A 19,418-nucleotide genomic window follows, 5' to 3' on the forward strand; every position below is an offset into this window, starting at 1 on the left:
CTTCCAAAAGATAGCAGAGGGAGGAACACTCCCAAACTCATTCTATGAGGCCAAAATCACCCTGATACCAAAACCAGACAAAGACGTCACAAAGAAAGAAAACTACAGGCCAATATCACTGATGAACATAGATGCAAAAATCCTCAACAAAATATTAGCAAACAGAATGCAACAGCATATTAAAAGGATCATACACCATGATCAAGTGGGGTTTATTCCAGGAATGCAAGGATTCTTCAATATACACAAATCAATCAACGTGATACACCATATCAACAAACTGAAGGAGAAAAACCATATGATCATCTCAATAGATGCAGAGAAAGCTTTTGACAAAATTCAACACTCATTTATGATAAAAACCCTGCAGAAAGTAGGCATACAGGGAACGTTCCTCAATATAATAAAGGCCACAGATGACAAACCCACAGCTAGCATCGTTCTCAATGGTGAAAAACTGAAACCATTTCCACTAAGATCAGGAACAAGACAAGGTTGCCCACTCTCACCACTCTTATTCAACATAGTTTTGGAAGTTCTAGCCACAGCAATCAGAGAAGAAAAAGAAATAAAAGGAATCCAAATAGGAAAAGAAGAAGTAAAGCTGTCACTGTTTGCAGATGACATGATACTATACATAGAGAATCCTAAGGATGCTACCAGAAAACTACTAGAGCTAATCAATGAATTTGGTAAAGTTGCAGGATACAAAATTAACGCACAGAAATCTCTGGCATTCTTATACACTAATGATGAAAAATCTGAGAGTGAAATTAAGAAAACACTCCCATTTACCATTGCAACAAAAAGAATAAAATATCTAGGAATAAACCTACCTAAGGAGACAAAAGACTTGTATGCAGAAAACTATAAGACACTGATGAAAGAAATTAAAGATGATACAAATAGGTGGAGAAATATACCATGTTCTTGGATTGGAAGAATCAACATTGTGAAAATGACTCTACTACCCAAAGCAATCTACAGATTCAATGCTATCGCTATCAAATTACCACTGGCATTTTTTACAGAACTAGAACAACAAATTTCACAATTTGTATGGAAACACAAAAGACCCCGAATAGCCAAAGCAATCTTGAGAAAGAAAAATGGAGCTGGAGGAATCAGGCTCCCTGACTTCAGACTCTACTACAAGGCTATAGTAATCAAGACAGTATGGTACTGGCACAAAAACAGAAATATAGATCAATGGAACAGGATAGAAAGCCCAGAGATAAACCCACACACATATGGTCACCTTATCTTTGATAAAGGAGGGAAGGATATACAGTGGAGAAAAGACAGCCTCTTCAATAAGTGGTGCTGGGAAAAGTAGACAGCTACATGTAAAAGTATGAAATTAGAACAATCCCTAACACCACACACAAAAATAAACTCAAAATGGGTTAAAGACCTAAATGTAAGGCCACACACTATCAAACTCTTAGAGGAAAACATAGGCAGAACACTCTACGACATAAATCACAGCAAGATCCTTTTTGACCCATCTCCTAGAGAAATGGAAATCAAAACAAAAATAAACAAATGGGACCTAATGAAACTTAAAAGCTTTTGCACAGGGCTTCCCTGGTGGCGCAGTGGTTGAGAGTCCGCCTGCCGATGCAGGGGACGCGGGTTCGTGCCCCGGTCCGGGAGGATCCCACGTGCCGCGGAGCGGCTGGGCCCGTGAGCCGTGGCCGCTGGGCCTGTGCGTCCGGAGCCTGCGCTCCGCAATGGGAGAGGCCACAGCGGTGAGAGGCCCGTGTACCACAAAAAAAAAAAAAAAAAAAAAAAAAAAAAAAAAGCTTTTGCACAGCAAAAGATACTATAAACAAGACCAAAAGACAACCTTCAGAATGGGAGAAAATATTTGCAAATGAAGCAACTGACAAAGGATTAATATCCAAAATTTATAAGCAACTCATGCAGCTCAATAACAAAAAAACAAACAACCCAATCCAAAAATGGGCAGAAGAACTAAATAGACATTTCTCCAAAGAAGATTTACAGATCGCTAACAAACACATGAAAGAATGCTCAATATCATTAATCATTAGAGAAATGCAAATCAAAACTACAATGAGATATCATCTCACACCAGTCAGATTGGCCATCATCAAAAACTCTAGAAACAATAAATGCTGGAGAGGGTGTGGAGAAAAGGGAACTCTCTTGCACTGCTGGTGGGAATGTAAATTGATACAGCCACTATGGAGAACAGTATGGAGGTTCCTTAAAAAACTACAAATAGAACTACCATATGACCCAGCAATCCCACTACTGGGCATATATCCTGAGAAAACCATAATTCAAAAAGACTCATGTACTAAAATGTTCATTGCAGCTCTATTTACAATAGCCAGGACATGGAAGCAACCTAAGTGTCCATCAACAGATGAATGGATAAAGAAGATGTGGCACATATATACAATGGAATATTACTCAGCCATAAAAAGAAATGAAACTGAGTTATTTATAATGAGGTGGATGGACCTGGAGTCTGTCATACAGAGTGAAGTAAGTCAGAAGGAGAAAAACAAATACCATATGCTAACCCATATATATGGACTCTAAGGGAAAAAAAATGTCATGAAGAGATTAGTGGTAGGACAGGAATAAAACACAGACTTACTAGAGCATGGACTTGAGGATATGGGGAGGGGGAAGGGTAAGCTGTGATGAAGTGAGAGAGTGGCAGGGACATATATACACTATCAAATGTAAATTAGATAGCTAGTGGGAAGCTGCCGCATAGCACAGGGAGATCACCTCTGTGCTTTGTGACCACCTAGAGGGGTGGGATAGGGAGGGTGGGAGAGAGGGTGATGCAAGAGGGAAGAGATATGGGAACATATGTATATGTATAACTGATTCACTTTGTTGTAAAGGAAAAACTAACACACTATTGTAAAACAGTTATACTCCAATAAAGATGTTTAAAAAAAATAACACATTATAAATCAGCTATACTCTAATAAAAATTAATTTTTAAAATGTGATTAATTAAATTAGAATTAAAGAAAAAATAATAAAATTATTTGTTCTAAAAAAATAAAAATAAAAATAAAAATAAAATAAAATAAAATTAGGGTATAACATATATAGTAAATCACAAATATTCAGTGTACAATTTGATGAATGTTTACATCTCTACACACTTGTGTTCTCACCATCCATATAAAGATATAAAAAAATTACCAGCACTCAGGAGACTCCTTTATGCTCCTTCCCAGGCAGTATCCTCCTCAACCCCGAAGTAACCACTGTTCCAGTCTCTTTCACCAGAGGTGATATGAGGTTGCATATAAAGTTCAAAAACAGTCTTGCTTGTTTTTGAACTTCATATAAATGCAGTCACGTCAATTTATTATCTTGTTCCTGGATTTTTTTCATTTAACATTTAGATTCACCCAGAATATTATACATAGCAGTAGTTGATTCTTTTTCATTACTACGTGATATTCCAATATGTAAATATAACACAATTGATCCATTGTTCCATTGATGGACATTTGATGTTTCCAGTTTTGAGGAATTATGGGTAAAGTTGCTAAGCATATTCTTGTACATATCCTTTGGTTGACATAAGCTTTCATTTCTCTTGGGTATATAACAATGAGTAGAACTGATGGCTCATAAGATATCTCTGTCTGTGTATCTATATATCTTTAACAAATACTTCCAGTTTTCCAGAGTGTCTGTGTCATTCGTGTATGGCTGTACCATTCATGTGTGACTATACTATACATGAATGTGTTCTAGTTGCTTCACATCTTTGCCAATACTTGGTATTGTCAGTCCTTTTAATTTTAGTGGGATGCAAGTAGTTTTTAAACTTAAAAGCAAAATAGTAACATTTAAACTCCTTTTTGAAACAAAGTCTTACCCAGCATTACAGTATAAAATAGATAAGAGCAGAGCTACTGTGGTTGAAGCAGGTCTAATCTAAACTGTACTGCCTCTTTTAAGACCGAGTCCCTGCCCTTAAAAAGAGCTAATTGGGGAATAAGGTAAAAACATACAGACTTATTCCATTAGTAAGTACCAGGTTGTAAATACTACATGTTAGTTGAGAGTCATGACCATAAGGAATTCATAGCCCAGAGTCAATCATCCTGTGTGCTTTTGCCTTCCTATAAATATTTTTATTCTGGGAAAATTGTTTAAAGTAAGTATTATAATACTTATTTTAGTATTATTATTATTATTATTATTATTATTTTTTTTTTTGCGGTACGCGGGCCTCTCGCTGTTGTGGCCTCTCCCGTTGCGGAGCACAGGCTCTGGACACACAGGCTTAGCCGCCATGGCTTGCAGGCCCAGCTGCTCCGCGGCATGTGGGATCTTCCTGGACCGGGGCACGAACCAGTGTCCCCTGCATCAGCAGGCGGACTCTCAACCACTGAACCACCAGGGAAGCCCTTATTTTAGTATTATTTAGTACAAAAATACTGAAAATATTTAGGCAGCCTTGAAGGCTTGAAGATATCACCAGATGGCTCAGGATGCAGAAATTGTTGACGACAGCAATAAGAAGGGCCTTCATGGTTCTACCTGCCCTATCTTGTTAACAATGAAGGTTAAGCTTTCTTTTGCTTTGCTTAGGAATTTTCAGTTATTTTCATTTCATCTCTTGCTTCCCTGGTCAGTTCCAGTTACAGAAGAGTAGGAGGTGTAGGGTAGTCACCTGCTAGCATGTATAAGGGTCATCTATGAAAGAGTTTGATAGAAGAAAGCATACTTTCATTCATACATTCATACATTCATACTTTCATTCATAAATACATTTCATTTGAAAATTTTCAATTTTCAAAATTGAAAATAAAAGCAAAATATTTAATGAGTGGAGAAGGGATGAAAACAGATGGCTTTGACTGGCTGATAATTTGGCTTTAGTTCTGCATTTAGGTAAAACTGTAGGATTTTATTCTATTTTATTTTTTTACTTATTTTTTTTGGCTACGCTGTGCAGCATATGGGATCTTAGTTCCCCGACCAGGAATCGAACCCACACCCCTTGCATTGGAAGTGCAGGGTCTTAAATGCTGGACCGCCAGGGAAGTCCCTAGGATTTTATTTATTTATTTATTTAAACATCTTTATTTGAGTATAACTGTTTTACAATAGTGTGTTAGTTTCTCCTTTACAACAAAGTGAATCAGTTATACATATGTTCCCATATCTCTTGATATGATTGATATGATTTCAATTTTCTTAAATTTACTGAGGCTTGATTTGTGACCCAAGATGTGATCTATCCTGGAGAATGTTCTGTGTGCACTTGAGAAGAAAGTGTAATCTGCTGTTTTTGGTTGGAATGTCATATAAATATCAATTAAATCTATCTGGTCTATTGTGTCATTTAAAGCTTCTGTTTCCTTATTTATTTTCATTTTGGATGATCTGTCCATTGGTGCAAGTGAGGTGTTAAAGTTCCCCACTATTATTGTGTTTCTGTTGACTTCCTCTTTTACAGCTGTTAGCTGTTGCCTTATGTATTAAGGTGCTCCTGTGTTGGGTACATATATATTTATAATTGTTATATCTTCTTGGATGGATCCCTTGATCATTATGTAGTGTCCTTCCTTGTCTCTTGTAACATTCCTTATTTTAAAGTCTATTTTATCTGATATGAGTATTGCTACTCCACCTCTCTTTTGATTTCCATGTGCATGCAATATCTTTTTCCATCCCCTCAGTTTCAGTCTGTATGTGTCCCTAGGTCTGAAGTGGGTCTCTTGTAGACAGCATATATATGGGTCTTGTTTTTGTATCCATTCAGCGAGCCTTTGTCTTTTGGTTGGAGCATTTAATACATTCACGTTTAAGGTAATTATCGATATGTATGTTCCTGTGACCATTTTCTTAATTGTTTTGGGTTTGTTTTTGTAGGTCCTTTTCTTCTCTTGTGTTTCCCACTTAGAGAAGTTCCTTTAGCATTTGTTGTAGCTGGTTTGGTGGTGCGGAATTCTCTTAGCTTTTGCTTGTCTGTAAAGCTTTTGTTATCATTATTCTGAATTCTTTTTCTGGAAGGTGCCTATCTCCACTTCATTTAGTCATTTTTCTGGGGTTTTATCTTGTTCCTTCATCTGGTACATAGCCCGCTGCCTTTTCATCTTGTCTATCTTTCTGTGAATGTGGGTTTTGTTCCACAGACGGCAGGAATGTAGTTCTTCTTGCTTCTGCTGTCTGCCCTCTGGTGGATGAGGGTATCTAAGAGGCTTGTTTAAGTTTCTTGATGGGAAGCTGGTCGTGGGTAGAGCTGAGTTTTGCTGTGGTGGGCAGAGCTCAGTAAAACTTTAATCCGCTTGACTGCTGATGGGTGGGGCTGGGTTCCCTCCCTGTTGGTTGTTTGGCCTGAGGCAACCCAACACTGGAGCCTACCTGGGCTATTTGATGGGGCTAATGACAGACTCTGGGAGCACTCACACCAAGAAGTACTTCCCAGAACTTCTGCTGCCAGTGTCCTTGTCCCCAGGTGAGCACAGCCACCCCCCACCTCTGCAGGAGACCCTCCAACACTAGCAGGTAGGTCTGGTTCAGTCTCTCCTGGGGTCACTGCTCCTTCCCCTGGGTCCTGGTGCACACACTACTTTGTGTGTTTCCTCCAAGAGTGGAGTCTCTGTTTCCCCCAGTCCTGTCGAAGGCCTGCAGTGAAATCCCACTAGGCTTCAAAGTCTGATTCTCTAGGAATTCCTCTTCCTGTTGCCGGACCCCTAGGTTGGGAAGCCTGATGTGGGGCTTGGAACCTTCACTCCAGCAGGTGGACTTCCGTGGATAAGTGTTCTCCAGTCTGTGAGTCACCCACCCAGCAGTTATGGGATTTGATTTTACTGTGATTGTGCCCCTCCTACCGTCTCACTGTGGCTTCTCCTTTGTCTTTGGATGTGTAGTATCTTTTTTGGTGAGTTCCAGTGTCTTCCTGTCAATGATTGTCCAGCAGCTAGTTGTGATTCTGGTGTTCTCACAAGAGGGAGTGAGAGAACTTCCTTCTACTCCGCCATCTTTGTTCATCCTCTCCCTTATGGTTTGAACTTTGTGTTTTGTAAAGAAATCTTTCCTCACCCTAAGGTCAAAAATAGTCTCCCATATTTTTTCCTAAAACTTGAAAAATTTTCCTTTCATATTAATCAATCTGGAATTTATTGATCAATATGAAATTTACTTTTTGTGTGTGAGGGTACAGATCCATCTTTAATTTTTTTCCATATGGATGTCCAGTTCCCCAGAGCTGTTTATGGAATAGTCTCTTTTTCCCTAGCCACCTGCAGTACCTGCTAGGTTAAATATTAAGTTTCCATATATGCATTTTTCTGTTAGTGAAATATAACATAGTTATACTCTATTTTAATTACTATAGTTTTACGAAATGTCTTAATATCCAGTAGGGCAAGCCTCCTGCTTAGTTCTTCTCTAGGAGTGTCTTGGCTATTTTTAGCCCTTTATTCCTCAGTTTTCTATTTAAGTATGATTTATTAATGATTAAATTTACATTGAATTTGTAGGTAATTTTGAGAAGGATAGCTATCATTATATCAATATTAAGCCTTCCTATCCATAACACAGTATACTTCTCCATTTATTTAGGTCTTCAACATCTTTTGATGGTATTTTATTATGTTCTTCATAAAAGTCTTGTACTTCTTTTGATTAATTTTGAGTACCTTTTTGTTGTTAATGTGAATAATGTGGGTTTTTTCAAATAATTTTTTGCTTGTTTTTGGCCATACTGCACGGCTTGCAGGATCTTAGTTCCCCCACCAGGGATTGAACCCCGCCCCCCCTCAGTGAAAGCTCCAAGTCCTAACCACTGGACTGCCAGAGAATTCCCCTATATAATTTGTTGTTTTTAAAGTCTCTGTTAGTTGCTATTGTATCAAAATACAAATGACTTTTGTATATATTTATGTCCTGCAGCTTTCCTAATGTTTTGTGGTTTTGTTTAGGCTAGGACTTATAATAACAAGCAACCTTGTTTTAAAGAAATGGTTCTCAACTCGGGCCATTTTGCTCTCCTGCGGGAAATTTCACAATGTCTGGAAATATTTTTGGTTGTCACAATGGTGGGGTGGTTGAACTGGTGGCATTTAATAGGTAGAGACCAGTGATGTTGCTAAACAACCTGCAATGCACGGAACAAGCCCCACAACAAAGAATTTATCCAACTTAAAATGTAAATAGTGCCAAGGCTGAAAAACCTTAAGATAAGTTTTTTCTTTATTGTGAAAATTTTCAAGTACAAAAATATTCAAAAGAATAGTATATGTATGACCACCAACAATGATCAATATAGGCCAACAGTGTTTCATTTAACTTTCTCCCTTCCCCTACTCTTGAATTATTTTAAAGCAAATCCAGGACATTATATCATTCCATCTTTTATTTTTTTAATTTTCGGCCTTGCCGCATGGCTTGCGGGATCTTAGTTCCTCAACCAGGGATTAAACCCGGACCATTGGCAGTGAGACCACAGAGTCCTAACCACTGGACCACCAGGGAATTCCCCATTCCATCTTTTAAAAAAATAATTAAATGAATCATTTATTTCATTAAAAGTAGACATTAACAGTTTTAAATCAGACATTTACAAAAAAAAAATTCTGATTGTAATCTACATTAAAATTAGCTCCTGCAAAGACATATTCAGTGAGTAAGATAGTTAAGATTTTGGTTTCTTACTGAGGTAGTCCTGGGTTAGAATCCCAGCTCTGCCTCTTATAAGCAGTATGAGCCTACATAAGTCACTCTGTCACTTTGAGTCTTGGTTTATTTCTCATTTAAAAGGCTGAATTTAAGAAAAAATCTGGAGCCATTCTTAGAAAGGATACAGATGAAGTACGTAGGGTGAGGTCTGGAAGGGTCCCAAGACAGAAGCTTCTGGCCCCATGAAACAAGGGTGCTCCATCCTCCTGACATGTGGATATGTTCACCAACCTGGAAGCTCCTCAAAATGTAGTGACTTTAGTGTTTGCTTAAAATAGCAAACATGTATTTTTATCATAGTTTCGGTGGGTTGGGAATATGGGCTTGTCTTAGCTGAGTCTTCTAGCTCAGAATCTCTTACAGGCTGCAATCAAGGCTTAACTGATAGGGGACTGTTTCCCAGCTCCTGTGGTTTTGGGCAGGATTCAGTTCCTCATGGGTGTTGGATGGAGGGCCTCACTTCCTTGCCATGAAGCTTTCTCTGTATGGCTAGTCACAACACAGCAGCTGACTTAATCAGGGCAAGCAAATGAGAAGAACCAGAGAAAGTGAGCAAGATGGAATTCACATCTTCTTAACCTAATCTTCAGGTGACATCCTATCACTTCTGCCATATGCATTAGAAGCAAGTCCCTAGGTCTAGTTACAATCAAGGGGAGGAGATTACATAAAGGAATACAGGAGTTGGGAATCTTGGGCACCCTTTTATTTTTTAATTTATTTAATTTATTATTATTTTTAATATTTTATTTATTTACTTATTTATTTGGTTGTGCTAGGTCTTAGTTGTGTTTTTCCAGCTCCTTAGTTGTGGCTGGTGTGCTCCTTAGTTGCAGCTTGCCAGCTCCTTAGTTGTGGCATGTGAACTCTTAGTTGTGGCATGCATGTGAGATCTAGTTCCCTGACCAGGGATCGAACCTGGGCCCCCTGCATTGGGAACGTGGAGTCTTAATCACTCTGCCACCAGGGAAGTCCCTCTTGGGTACCATTTTAGAAGCAGCCAATCAGTCTGCTCTCAGGCTGCCAATGACTCATATGCAAAATACATTTCCCCCCTCCCCATGTCCCAAAATTCTCATCCTGTTACAAGCTCAAAGTCCTTCATCTTGTCATCTAAATCAGGTCTAGTTGTGGATGGAGCTTCTGGGTGTAGTTTCTTAAATATAGGTCCTTGAATAGAAAAGATCTGTAGCACTAAAGATACAAGTGATGTCCCCACCCCACCCCCAATACCAGTATACAGTGATGGAACAGGCATAGGACAGTAGACATTTAAAATGAAGGCAAATAGGGGGAAGAAAAAGGTGTCATTGGTTCATATCAATTCTGAAATCCATCTGGGAAAATATTAGACATTCTTTGATCAGGTCTCAGTCAAATGTAAGTAATTCAGGAATTATTTTCCATGTCTCTCAGCTCTGCCCTTTGGGCTCTTGAGTGATCCTTCCTTTTTCATGAAAGATAGCACATATTTTGTAGCCATGTGGTTTTATCTGTCTAATTCCTGCCAGAAGAATTTTGGGAATCTAGTGTCTTTCCATTTTGTACTGTTTCTGTCCCTTTCAGTCCAAGTTGGCAATGTTGCTGCTGACAAACTTCTTAAAAACGTTGTGGGTCCTCTGTAAATCTCACTGGGGTTCATTCCATTTGGATAATAATTTTATCCACAAATCTCTTTGAGATAAACCGTTCTTTGCTTTGGACTCCTGCTGAGATGGCTAAGGGACAATGTGCTTAAGCTTCCTAGAGGCCTTATTGTTAAATTGAGAGGATCTGTGAGGCACACCCTTAATTTGTTTAAAGGACTCTGTGTGACTGAATTATTGGGAGCCATTTAGGAGCAGCCTACCACAGAGGTTAATTTATCTAATTGAAATAGTTGTATGACTTTTTTTCCTCCTTTTAAGCTACTAATGTAAGTTACATTCATAGATTTTGTAATGTTGATGTAACCTTGAATTTCTGGAAAAACTCCAACTTAGTGGAGCACTAATTATCATACGATAATTAGTGCTGGATTTGATATGCTAACTTTTGGTTTAGGATTTTTATATATATTTCATGAGTGATAGCTGTAATTTTTATTATTCCTATACTCTATGTCTGGTTTTGATAGGGATAGAGTAGGATAGTTACACAGGTAGTTTTAGAAATCCCACTAGGGGATTATAGATAGAGAGGGAGCCTTAGGGAACTTTGGGAGACCACTGTAAGTTTTTATCTTGTTTTATTTTTGAGACCACTGTAAGTTAATGGTTGAGTCCAGCAAGATAATATCCTTAGGACCAAGGACAGGAATGTAAGGGAAAGGTGACATTCCAAAGTAGAAGACCCTCATTATAGTGAAATCTGTGATGATTTAACATATTTTAGTATATGTTACCACCCTTCTGCTGATTTGAATAAACACCATGATAGTCCTAGTTTGACCTTATAGGGTCAAACACTCTCTTGCCTGATGAGAAGGAGGAGCTAATGATGTAAGCCTAACCTCTACTCAAAGAATGAGGAAGAAGGTGGTCCTCTCCCCCTCCCCACTTTCCTTTGACTATAGAAATGTAGCCCGCTTAATTCTCGGGGCAGAGCCCCCTTGCCTGCCTGCTTGTATCCCTCACAAGCGTCCTATATTAATAAAGCTACTCCTTGCCTATTACTTTGCCTCTTACTGAATTCCTTCTGCGCTGAGACATAAAGAACCTGAGCCTCAGTAAGTTCTGACACTATGTTAGTGATTCTAATTAAAAGACCGTGGCTTCAAGTCCCAATCTGGGTTTTGGCTGGGTTCAAGTCACAGCCTGTGGGTTCAAGTCCCAATCTGAGGTATGCGGTTTCAGTTTTGTTACATAGTTATGCTGGCCTTATAAATTACTTAGAGAGTGTTCCCTCCTGTTCTGTGCATCTTTTGATTGTCTTTTCCCTCAATATTGGATCACATTTTCTTGGTTCTCTGTATCTGAGTATTTTTGGAGTTATGTTTTGAGGCTCTGAATCCTGCTAGAATCCTCTAGTGAATGAAGATTTTTTTGTTGTGGTGGGTAATCAAGCTGGTTAGTTTCGAAACCACAAGTTTGTATCTCCTTCTGTGAACAGTGTTTCCAGTATCAGTTTAGTTTTCAGACTTTGCTGTGCTACTTTGGGTTTTTCTCATTCACAAATCATTTATGAATTTGGAGTGTTGGTGGCAGTTTACTTCATAGTTTAATTCTCAAAGCCTTTGCTGTGCTTCCTTCAGTCTCTCCCAGGTGTGAGTTGGAAGTTATGCTGATTCATATGCAAAATTATGGGAAATGTTCTCTGGTTCTCTCTTTTTTTTTTTTCAGTTTTTTTTTCTTTTTATATAATATATTTTTAATAAGGTTCACTTTTTAAAAAACATCTTTATTGGAGTATAATTGCTTTACAGTGGTGTGTTAGTTTCTGCTTTATAACAAAGTGAATCAGTTATACATATACATATGTTCCCGTATCTCTTCCCTCTTGTGTCTCCCTCCCTCCCACCCACCCTTCCTATCCCACCCCTCTAGGTGGTCACAAAGCACCAAGCTGATCTCCCTGTGCTATGTGGCTGCTTCCCACTAGCTATCTGTTTTACGTTTGGTAGTGTATATATGTCCATGCCACTCTCTCACTTTGTCACAGCTTACCCTTCCCCCTCCCCATAACCTCAAGTCCATTCTCTAGTAGGCCTGTGTCTTTATTCCCATCTTGTCTGGCTCTCTCTTTCCCTTGATTTCTCCCTAACACTCCCTGGCTCCCAGAGGCTACATTTCTTGTTATTCTGGCCAGAAGTATGGCTTTCACTCAGCGTTTTAGCTGCCTGCACCATCACTATGCATTTCTGCATGCTGGGTGCCACCATTAGGGCAAAGAGGTGAGAGAAAACTGTCAAAAATAATGAGGATGTTTCTTATAGTATTCTTTAGACCCCAGTGGTCCCTTTTCCCAATTATTTTTTGCCTAAAAGATGGGGTTTTGTTCAGTTTTTGCTGCTTACATTTGTGCATAGTATGGACTTAGGATTTAAATTTTATTCTAAGATTTATTTGAAAAGTCTTTAATTTTTGGAAGATTATCTTTGTTCTATTCAGTCTGGGTTGGCAGTAATTTTCTTAGTACTTTGAAGGTGTTATTCCACTGTCCACTAGTTGTAGTTGTTGCTGTTGAGAAATCTGCTGTCAGTCTAATTGTCAGTCCCTTTTCTATATGCCATTTAACGTTCATCTTTTGTGTTCTTTATTTTTACTTTAACAATCCCTGCTTCCACTGTAGAGGGCATGGGTTCAATCCCTGGTCCAGGAACTAAGATCCCACATGCCGTGCAGCCAAAAAGAAAAGACCCTTTTTGGGACTTCCCTGGTGGTCCAGTGGTTAAGGTTCTGTGCTCCCAGTGCAGGGGGCATGGGTTCAATCCCTGGTTGGAGAACTAAGATCCTGCATGCTGCATGGCATGGCCAAACAAACAAACAAACAAACAAAACCACTTTGTGACATAGAAATTTTTTTTTTTTTTTTGATACGCGGGCCTCTCACTGCTGTGGCCTCTCCTGTTGCGGAGCACAGGCTCCGGACGCGCAGGCTCAGCGGCCGTGGCTCACGGGCCCAGCCGCTCCGCGGCATGTGGGATCCTCCCGGACCGGGGCACGAACCCGCGTCCCCTGCATCGGCAGGCGGACTCTCAACCACTGCGCCACCAGGGAAGCCTGTGACATAGAAATTTGAATTCTATATGATTTTTATGTGTTTAAAATATTATTCTTTTGATTTTTTTAAAAAACATTTAAAAATGTAAAGCCACTCTTAGCTTGAAGGCCAGACAAAAACAGGCAGTAGGACTGGATTTGGCCTGTGACCCATAGATTACTAATCTTTACCTTAGCTACTTGGTAACTTATGCTGACTCATGTCACACCCTAGTAGAGGAATGACCTAGTTCTGTCATCTGCATTGCCATAATATGGTTTCTAACCTCTGTCATCACATTTATCGTGCTGCATATTAATCATGTGTATGCTTATCTCTCTTACTAGACTCTGAGCTTCTTGAGAGGAAGGCCATGACCTAGTCATGTCATCTTTGCATACTTAGTATCTAATGACCTGACCCATAGTGGGAGTTCAAAAAATATTTAATATAAATTTTATGCTCAATCAATATAAAATGCCATTACTGCTGCCTTAAAGAGAAATACCTGATTGATATGCAGTACACCTTCCCAAGTTCTTCCCCCTAAGGAGTCCATGGCAACTGCATTTGCTACTAGTGAATTTTGTGACTCAGTGGTTACATCACAAAAAGCCTTTTCATTTTAGAATTCTATCTCTTTCAGAGAAGAGATGGTTGGACTTTATCTTTAAATCAATCATCATGATAAATAATGGCTTTCATTTTTCTTCTGAACCAGTGCTATATTCTGGATGCAAAAATAATACTAGCTATTGTTTACTTGGCACATACTACATTTCAGTCTCTTAGTCAACTCTAATTTTCCTTTAGACTTTTGGTAACTTCCTTACTACTATCAATTTACCTCTTTTCCTTTGTTCCCTACATCTGAAACAAAACTAAGCAACAATACTTATGCTTTTCCTCCATGCTATTGTAATGAATGAAAACACGGTCCATTCAGTCCTTCAAGTCAAATACGAATTCATCTAGACTCCTTTCTCTCCTCCCCATATCTAATTGGCCACTAAGTCTGATCAATTAAAAACAAATCTATGACTTCCCTGGTGGCATAGTGGTTAAGAATCCGCCTGCCAATGCACGGAACACGGGCTCGATCCCTGGTCTGGGAAGATCCCACATGCTGTGGAGCAACTAAGCCCGTGTGCCACAACTACTGAGCCTGCTCTCTAGAGCCCGTGAGCCACAACTACTGAGCCTGCCGTACCACAACTACTAAGCCCACACGCCTAGAGCCTGTGCTCCACAACAAGAGAAGCCACCACAATGAGAAGCATGCACACCACAACAAACAGTAGACCCCACTCTTTCCTTAGTAAAGAACATCCTGGTTTGTCCAGGACAGGTCCAGTTTATACTGACTGCCCCCAGCTAATTATGAACAGCACATCCCACTCACACCCACAAATGTTCAAGTTTGTATGATGAATTATATGGTTACCCTATCCATATACCCTGCACACACCCAAAAACTAAGATGGTCCAAAACTGGACCCATCAACTTCTGCTCAAAATCTACTCCTCTTCATATACATTTTATCTTGATAAATGGCACCACCACCTATCTACAAGGCAAAACCAGAGATCTCAGATGGGACAGGGAGAAAGCAAGATCACTCCCAAGTTATCCAGTTCTAGAGACTCTATCTTTGAGTAGGAAAATCTCTCCTCCAGTCTTACTGCCACTAACCTTAGTTCATGTCACCATCATTTCTCACCCAGATTACTACAAAAGCCTCCTAATTTCCCTGCATTTAAGTAGTTGGCTTCCTTGCCCAACTATCTATCCCTCCACCAGACTATAAGGAAGGTCTATGTTTTATTAATTTCACGATCACCAGTATCTAGCATATTAACATATAATAGATGCCCAATAAATGTTTATTAAACTAATGAGTAAAAGCTTTTCATGGGGAAAAAAACCCTACAAATTTAGTTTATACAAACATGCGCAAGAGGTCAAGGATCATATATTAATAACGAGATCAACTGCCACAAGATGAAATAACTAGGGACTTCCCTGGTGGTCCAGTGGTTCAGAATCCATCTTCCAATGCAGGGGACGTGGGTTCGATCCCTGGTCAGGGAACTAAGATCCCACATGCTGTGGGGCAACTAAGCCCACGCACCACAACTACTGAACCCATGTGCTCTGGAGCCTGTGCACCACAACTAGAGAGCCTGTGCGCCACAACTAGAGAGGAGCCCATGCACTGCAACGAAAGATCCCACGTGCCACAACTAGGACCTGACATAGCCAAATAAATAAATAAAAAGAAAATAAAAATATCTAGTATATAACCAAACATACTTTATTTTTTAAAAAAATAACTAGAGAACACGCAAGTACTGAACTGTGTGATACTTACTGTGGGTGCACTAAGAATGTTAGAGAATGGGAGTCACATCTGCAGAGATAAACATCTCGAGAAAAAAAATGCTTTATAGTAAACAAAAAATAATAATTTCTGTTCATTCTATGTCAGGTACTTTGCATATGATATCTACTTTAATCCTTGAAACAACCTTAAGAGAAATATTATCAGCCCCTATTTTTCAACTGTGTTAACTGAGACCCATAAGTGATTTATCCAAAGTCACACAGTCTGAAATAATGGAGTTAGAATTTGAACCTATGTATGTCTGACTCCAAAGCACCTGTTTTATCCAGTTTCTCTTACTGCCGTCCTATTGACGTCAAATCACATCTTGATTTTTACATTCTATGCTTCCCTGAAAACCTTGGCCTTTTGTTCTGTACTGCATAGACTAAGTGGTTTTGCCACAGTGATAACATACTACACATGTAATAGGTATATACAACGCTGTGCCAGTAACACTTTACAACCTGATCTCTGAGAAGGGAAAGGTCAAATTTTGTAGCATTTACTGATGACCAATGGTGTAAATACTCTCACCATGGCTGATTTCAAGCTACCAACATGATGTCATTGACCACAGAGTTGAGAAGAGATGCACAAAAATGGGTTCACTGTAGCTGGCGCAATCCAGCTCCAGCAGACCACTAGATATCTATAGGGTCACAATCTCTTGTCCCAAATTCTGAAATCCAAAAACTGAACGTTTTCCTGTAACTCATGTGGCAGCAAAACATAACCTGAACTGATAGGAATCTATTTAAAGTCTTTATTCTTCTTGGCATAAACAGTCATACTCTTTAATGCAGAAATACTGATGTCCTTGATTACAGTGTTGACCCAGAACAAACAGAGGATGTTATATAATATGTGTTATGTACATCATATGACCTTTCTAGAATCCAAAAATTTTGAATTCTGAAACATATCTGTGTTAAGCACTGAAGTCACACATAGGGTCTCGTATGTCGTGACTGGGAAGTTGGGAATGATAGAAGGGTTTTGATTACAGGACTGACAAGACTAGATTGTTCTTATCTGCATTCAGTGTTGAAAACTGTGGGAAGAGTAGATTGAAGGATGGGGTAACCGGGGTCAGTAAAACCAGTAAAGACGTTCAACTATACATTGAAAGAATTGAGAAATGATTAAAGCTTCAACTACAGCAAATGACATAGAGATGGAAAGAAAAAACCTCCATCCATTTGTTTTTTTAAAAAATAAATTTATTTATTTATTTTTGGCTACATTGGGTCTTCCTTGCTGCACGTGGGCTTTCTCTAGTAGTTGTGGCGAGCGGGGGCTACTCTTCATTGCGGTACGTGGGCTTCTCATTGCAGGGGCTACTCTTGTTGTGGAGCACGGGCTCTAGGCAGTTGGGCTCAGTAGTTGTGGCACACGGGCTTAGTTGCTCCGCAGCATGTGGGATCTTCCTGGATCAGGGCTTGACCCCGTGTCCCCTGCATTGGCAGGTGGATTCTTAACTGCGGTGCCACCAGGGAAGTCCTCTCTTGTGTATTTTTTAAGGAGTGGAGCCCGTTTGAGGGATTCTTCATCAGATAATGGTTATCTGCAGCAAGAGATCAAAAACTTAAAGAAAAAGGTCTTTTTAACCTTTTATTAGAATACTGTGTTTGAATGACTTCTAGTGTATTATGATATAAAACTCTCTTACGCACTTTTGTTTGATAGTCATTTGGCCAAAATCTGCTAGTTCAGATCCAATTTCAATTTAGATGTCATTTTAGATTATATTTTACCCTAAGATTATGATTTATTTAGTCAAGTATAGTGTCACTATAAGCTTAAAGTAAATTTCTAGGTCAAGAGGTAGAACACATTTATTTTGTAATATTGAAAGTCATAAACAGCACTCCTTTTTCTTCCTTAGAAAATAGGGTTCTTTAGGAAATCAACAGAAAAATAGGACAAATGAATATTTTGCAGTCTTAGTGGATTATGGTTGAGTATTTTCTCCCCAATATTTTATTATGAAAAATTTCAAACATACAAAGAACTGAAAGAATTATACCTACTAGCTACAATTAACATTTTGCTATATTTGCTTTATCTCATAATCTGTCCATCTTTCTGTTCCTCTAGTCATCATTCATCAAGCCATCTTATTTACTTGTGGGTTTTATTTTTATGTATTTCAAGTAAGTTGACCAGCTGTTTTTCTAAGCAGTCTTATCTTTGTTATGTTTTTCTGAATGTTGTAATTAAAGTGTCAATACATTCTGTGCAGTTGTTTTCAGCTGACCGTTTTTCCTATTTCTAGGGATCTGACGTTGCCAATAATTGCTGTCAGATTGAGAACATTTTTTTAAAAGTCTAGTAAGTAATGTCAAGCCTGAAAAGTGCACTCTTTCTCAATAGCTTTTATGATCTGGAGACTTGTAATTTTTAAAGTCATCAAAAATAATTTCCAGTACTGTTTTCAGTATTCTAAATACATGTTTATTTACATTATATTGTTTTCAGAGTGGAGAGATCTACAGACCAAGTCATCAAGCCAGTCAATGTGGGAGCTCTGTCAAAATGGGTTGGGAAGATACCTCCAGATGTTTTACAAGACATGGCAGTGATTGCACCCATGCTTGCCAAGCTGGGATATGACCCGTATGCCAATCCACCTAACTATGGAAAACCTGATCCCAAAATCCTTGAAAACACTAGAAGGGTAAGTGAGATTTTTAAAGTGAATTGAGAAAACTGGATATGGAATTTGGGTCCTGAAAAGTTTTTTCTTACTTTGTTCCTTGCTTTTTTATGATCAGAAAATTATTTTAGGGCTTCCCTGGTGGCGCAGTGGTTGAGAGTCCGCCTGCCTATGCGGGGGACACGGGTTCGTGCCCCGGTCCGGGAAGATCCCACGTGCCGCGGAGCGGCTGGGCCCGTGAGCCATGGCCGCTGCGCCTGCGCGTCCCAAGCCTGCGCTCCGCAATGGGAGAGGCCACAACAGTGAGAGGCCCGTGTACCCCAAAAAAAAAAAAAAAAAAGAAGAAGAAAAAGAAAATTATTTTAAATTAGAAAAATCCTATTTGTAAAATGTTTTATCATCAGAAATCTTCCACTGCATTTTAAGGATAACTGTGGCTCTTTCCAGGGACTATGGGGACGATTCTTTAATCTCTTTTTCCCAGTTTCTAAGAATGGTGCTTACTGTTGGGGAGATTTAGTCTCATAGCTGATTATCATAAATTTGCATAAACACCAGAATTATTAGTGATCTCACTTCTAGTTTCTTTTTACTTTGAATCTGATGGCTACTTTACTTTTAAACCTTTGTTTAGATGAGGCATGATTTCTTGATACTTGAAAACTAAACATTGGCTACATGAGAAGAATTATTACATAGGTACAGTAAACAACCCTCTGATTGAGAGAAAGTTACTATTAAAGTGTAGTTACAACTACTTCTTTTATAAGTTATGCTCACATCTTTATAATCTTATTTGAGAAAAGCTGAAAACTCAAAAAATCTGAATATATACCTTACCTGTATAATCTATTTCAAATCATACCTTTATGTATTATTTTTTATTGTGGTAAAATTTAAATAACAAAATTTACCATTTTAACAATTTATAAGTGTACAGTCCAGTACGTTCGTATTGTTGTAAACTGTCACCACCATCCATCTCCAAGACT

The 19,418-nt window shown here is 38.9% G+C and overlaps 1 protein-coding gene across 2 annotated transcripts in view; it reads left to right on the plus strand.

Annotated features, from left to right (window-relative positions):
• Nucleotides 1–19,418, plus strand: part of TPST1 (tyrosylprotein sulfotransferase 1) — a 133,390-nt gene that overhangs the window by 82,836 nt on the left and 31,136 nt on the right. For both annotated transcript variants that reach the window (XM_059036690.2, XM_059036689.2), the window contains exon 3: nt 18,249–18,447. In XM_059036690.2, the coding sequence (XP_058892673.1) occupies nt 18,249–18,447 (199 nt within the window). The remainder of the gene's footprint in view (nt 1–18,248; nt 18,448–19,418) is intronic.

This window comes from Kogia breviceps, chromosome 14 (assembly GCF_026419965.1).
Source record: "Kogia breviceps isolate mKogBre1 chromosome 14, mKogBre1 haplotype 1, whole genome shotgun sequence".
Classification (NCBI taxonomy): Eukaryota; Metazoa; Chordata; class Mammalia; order Artiodactyla; family Physeteridae; genus Kogia; species Kogia breviceps.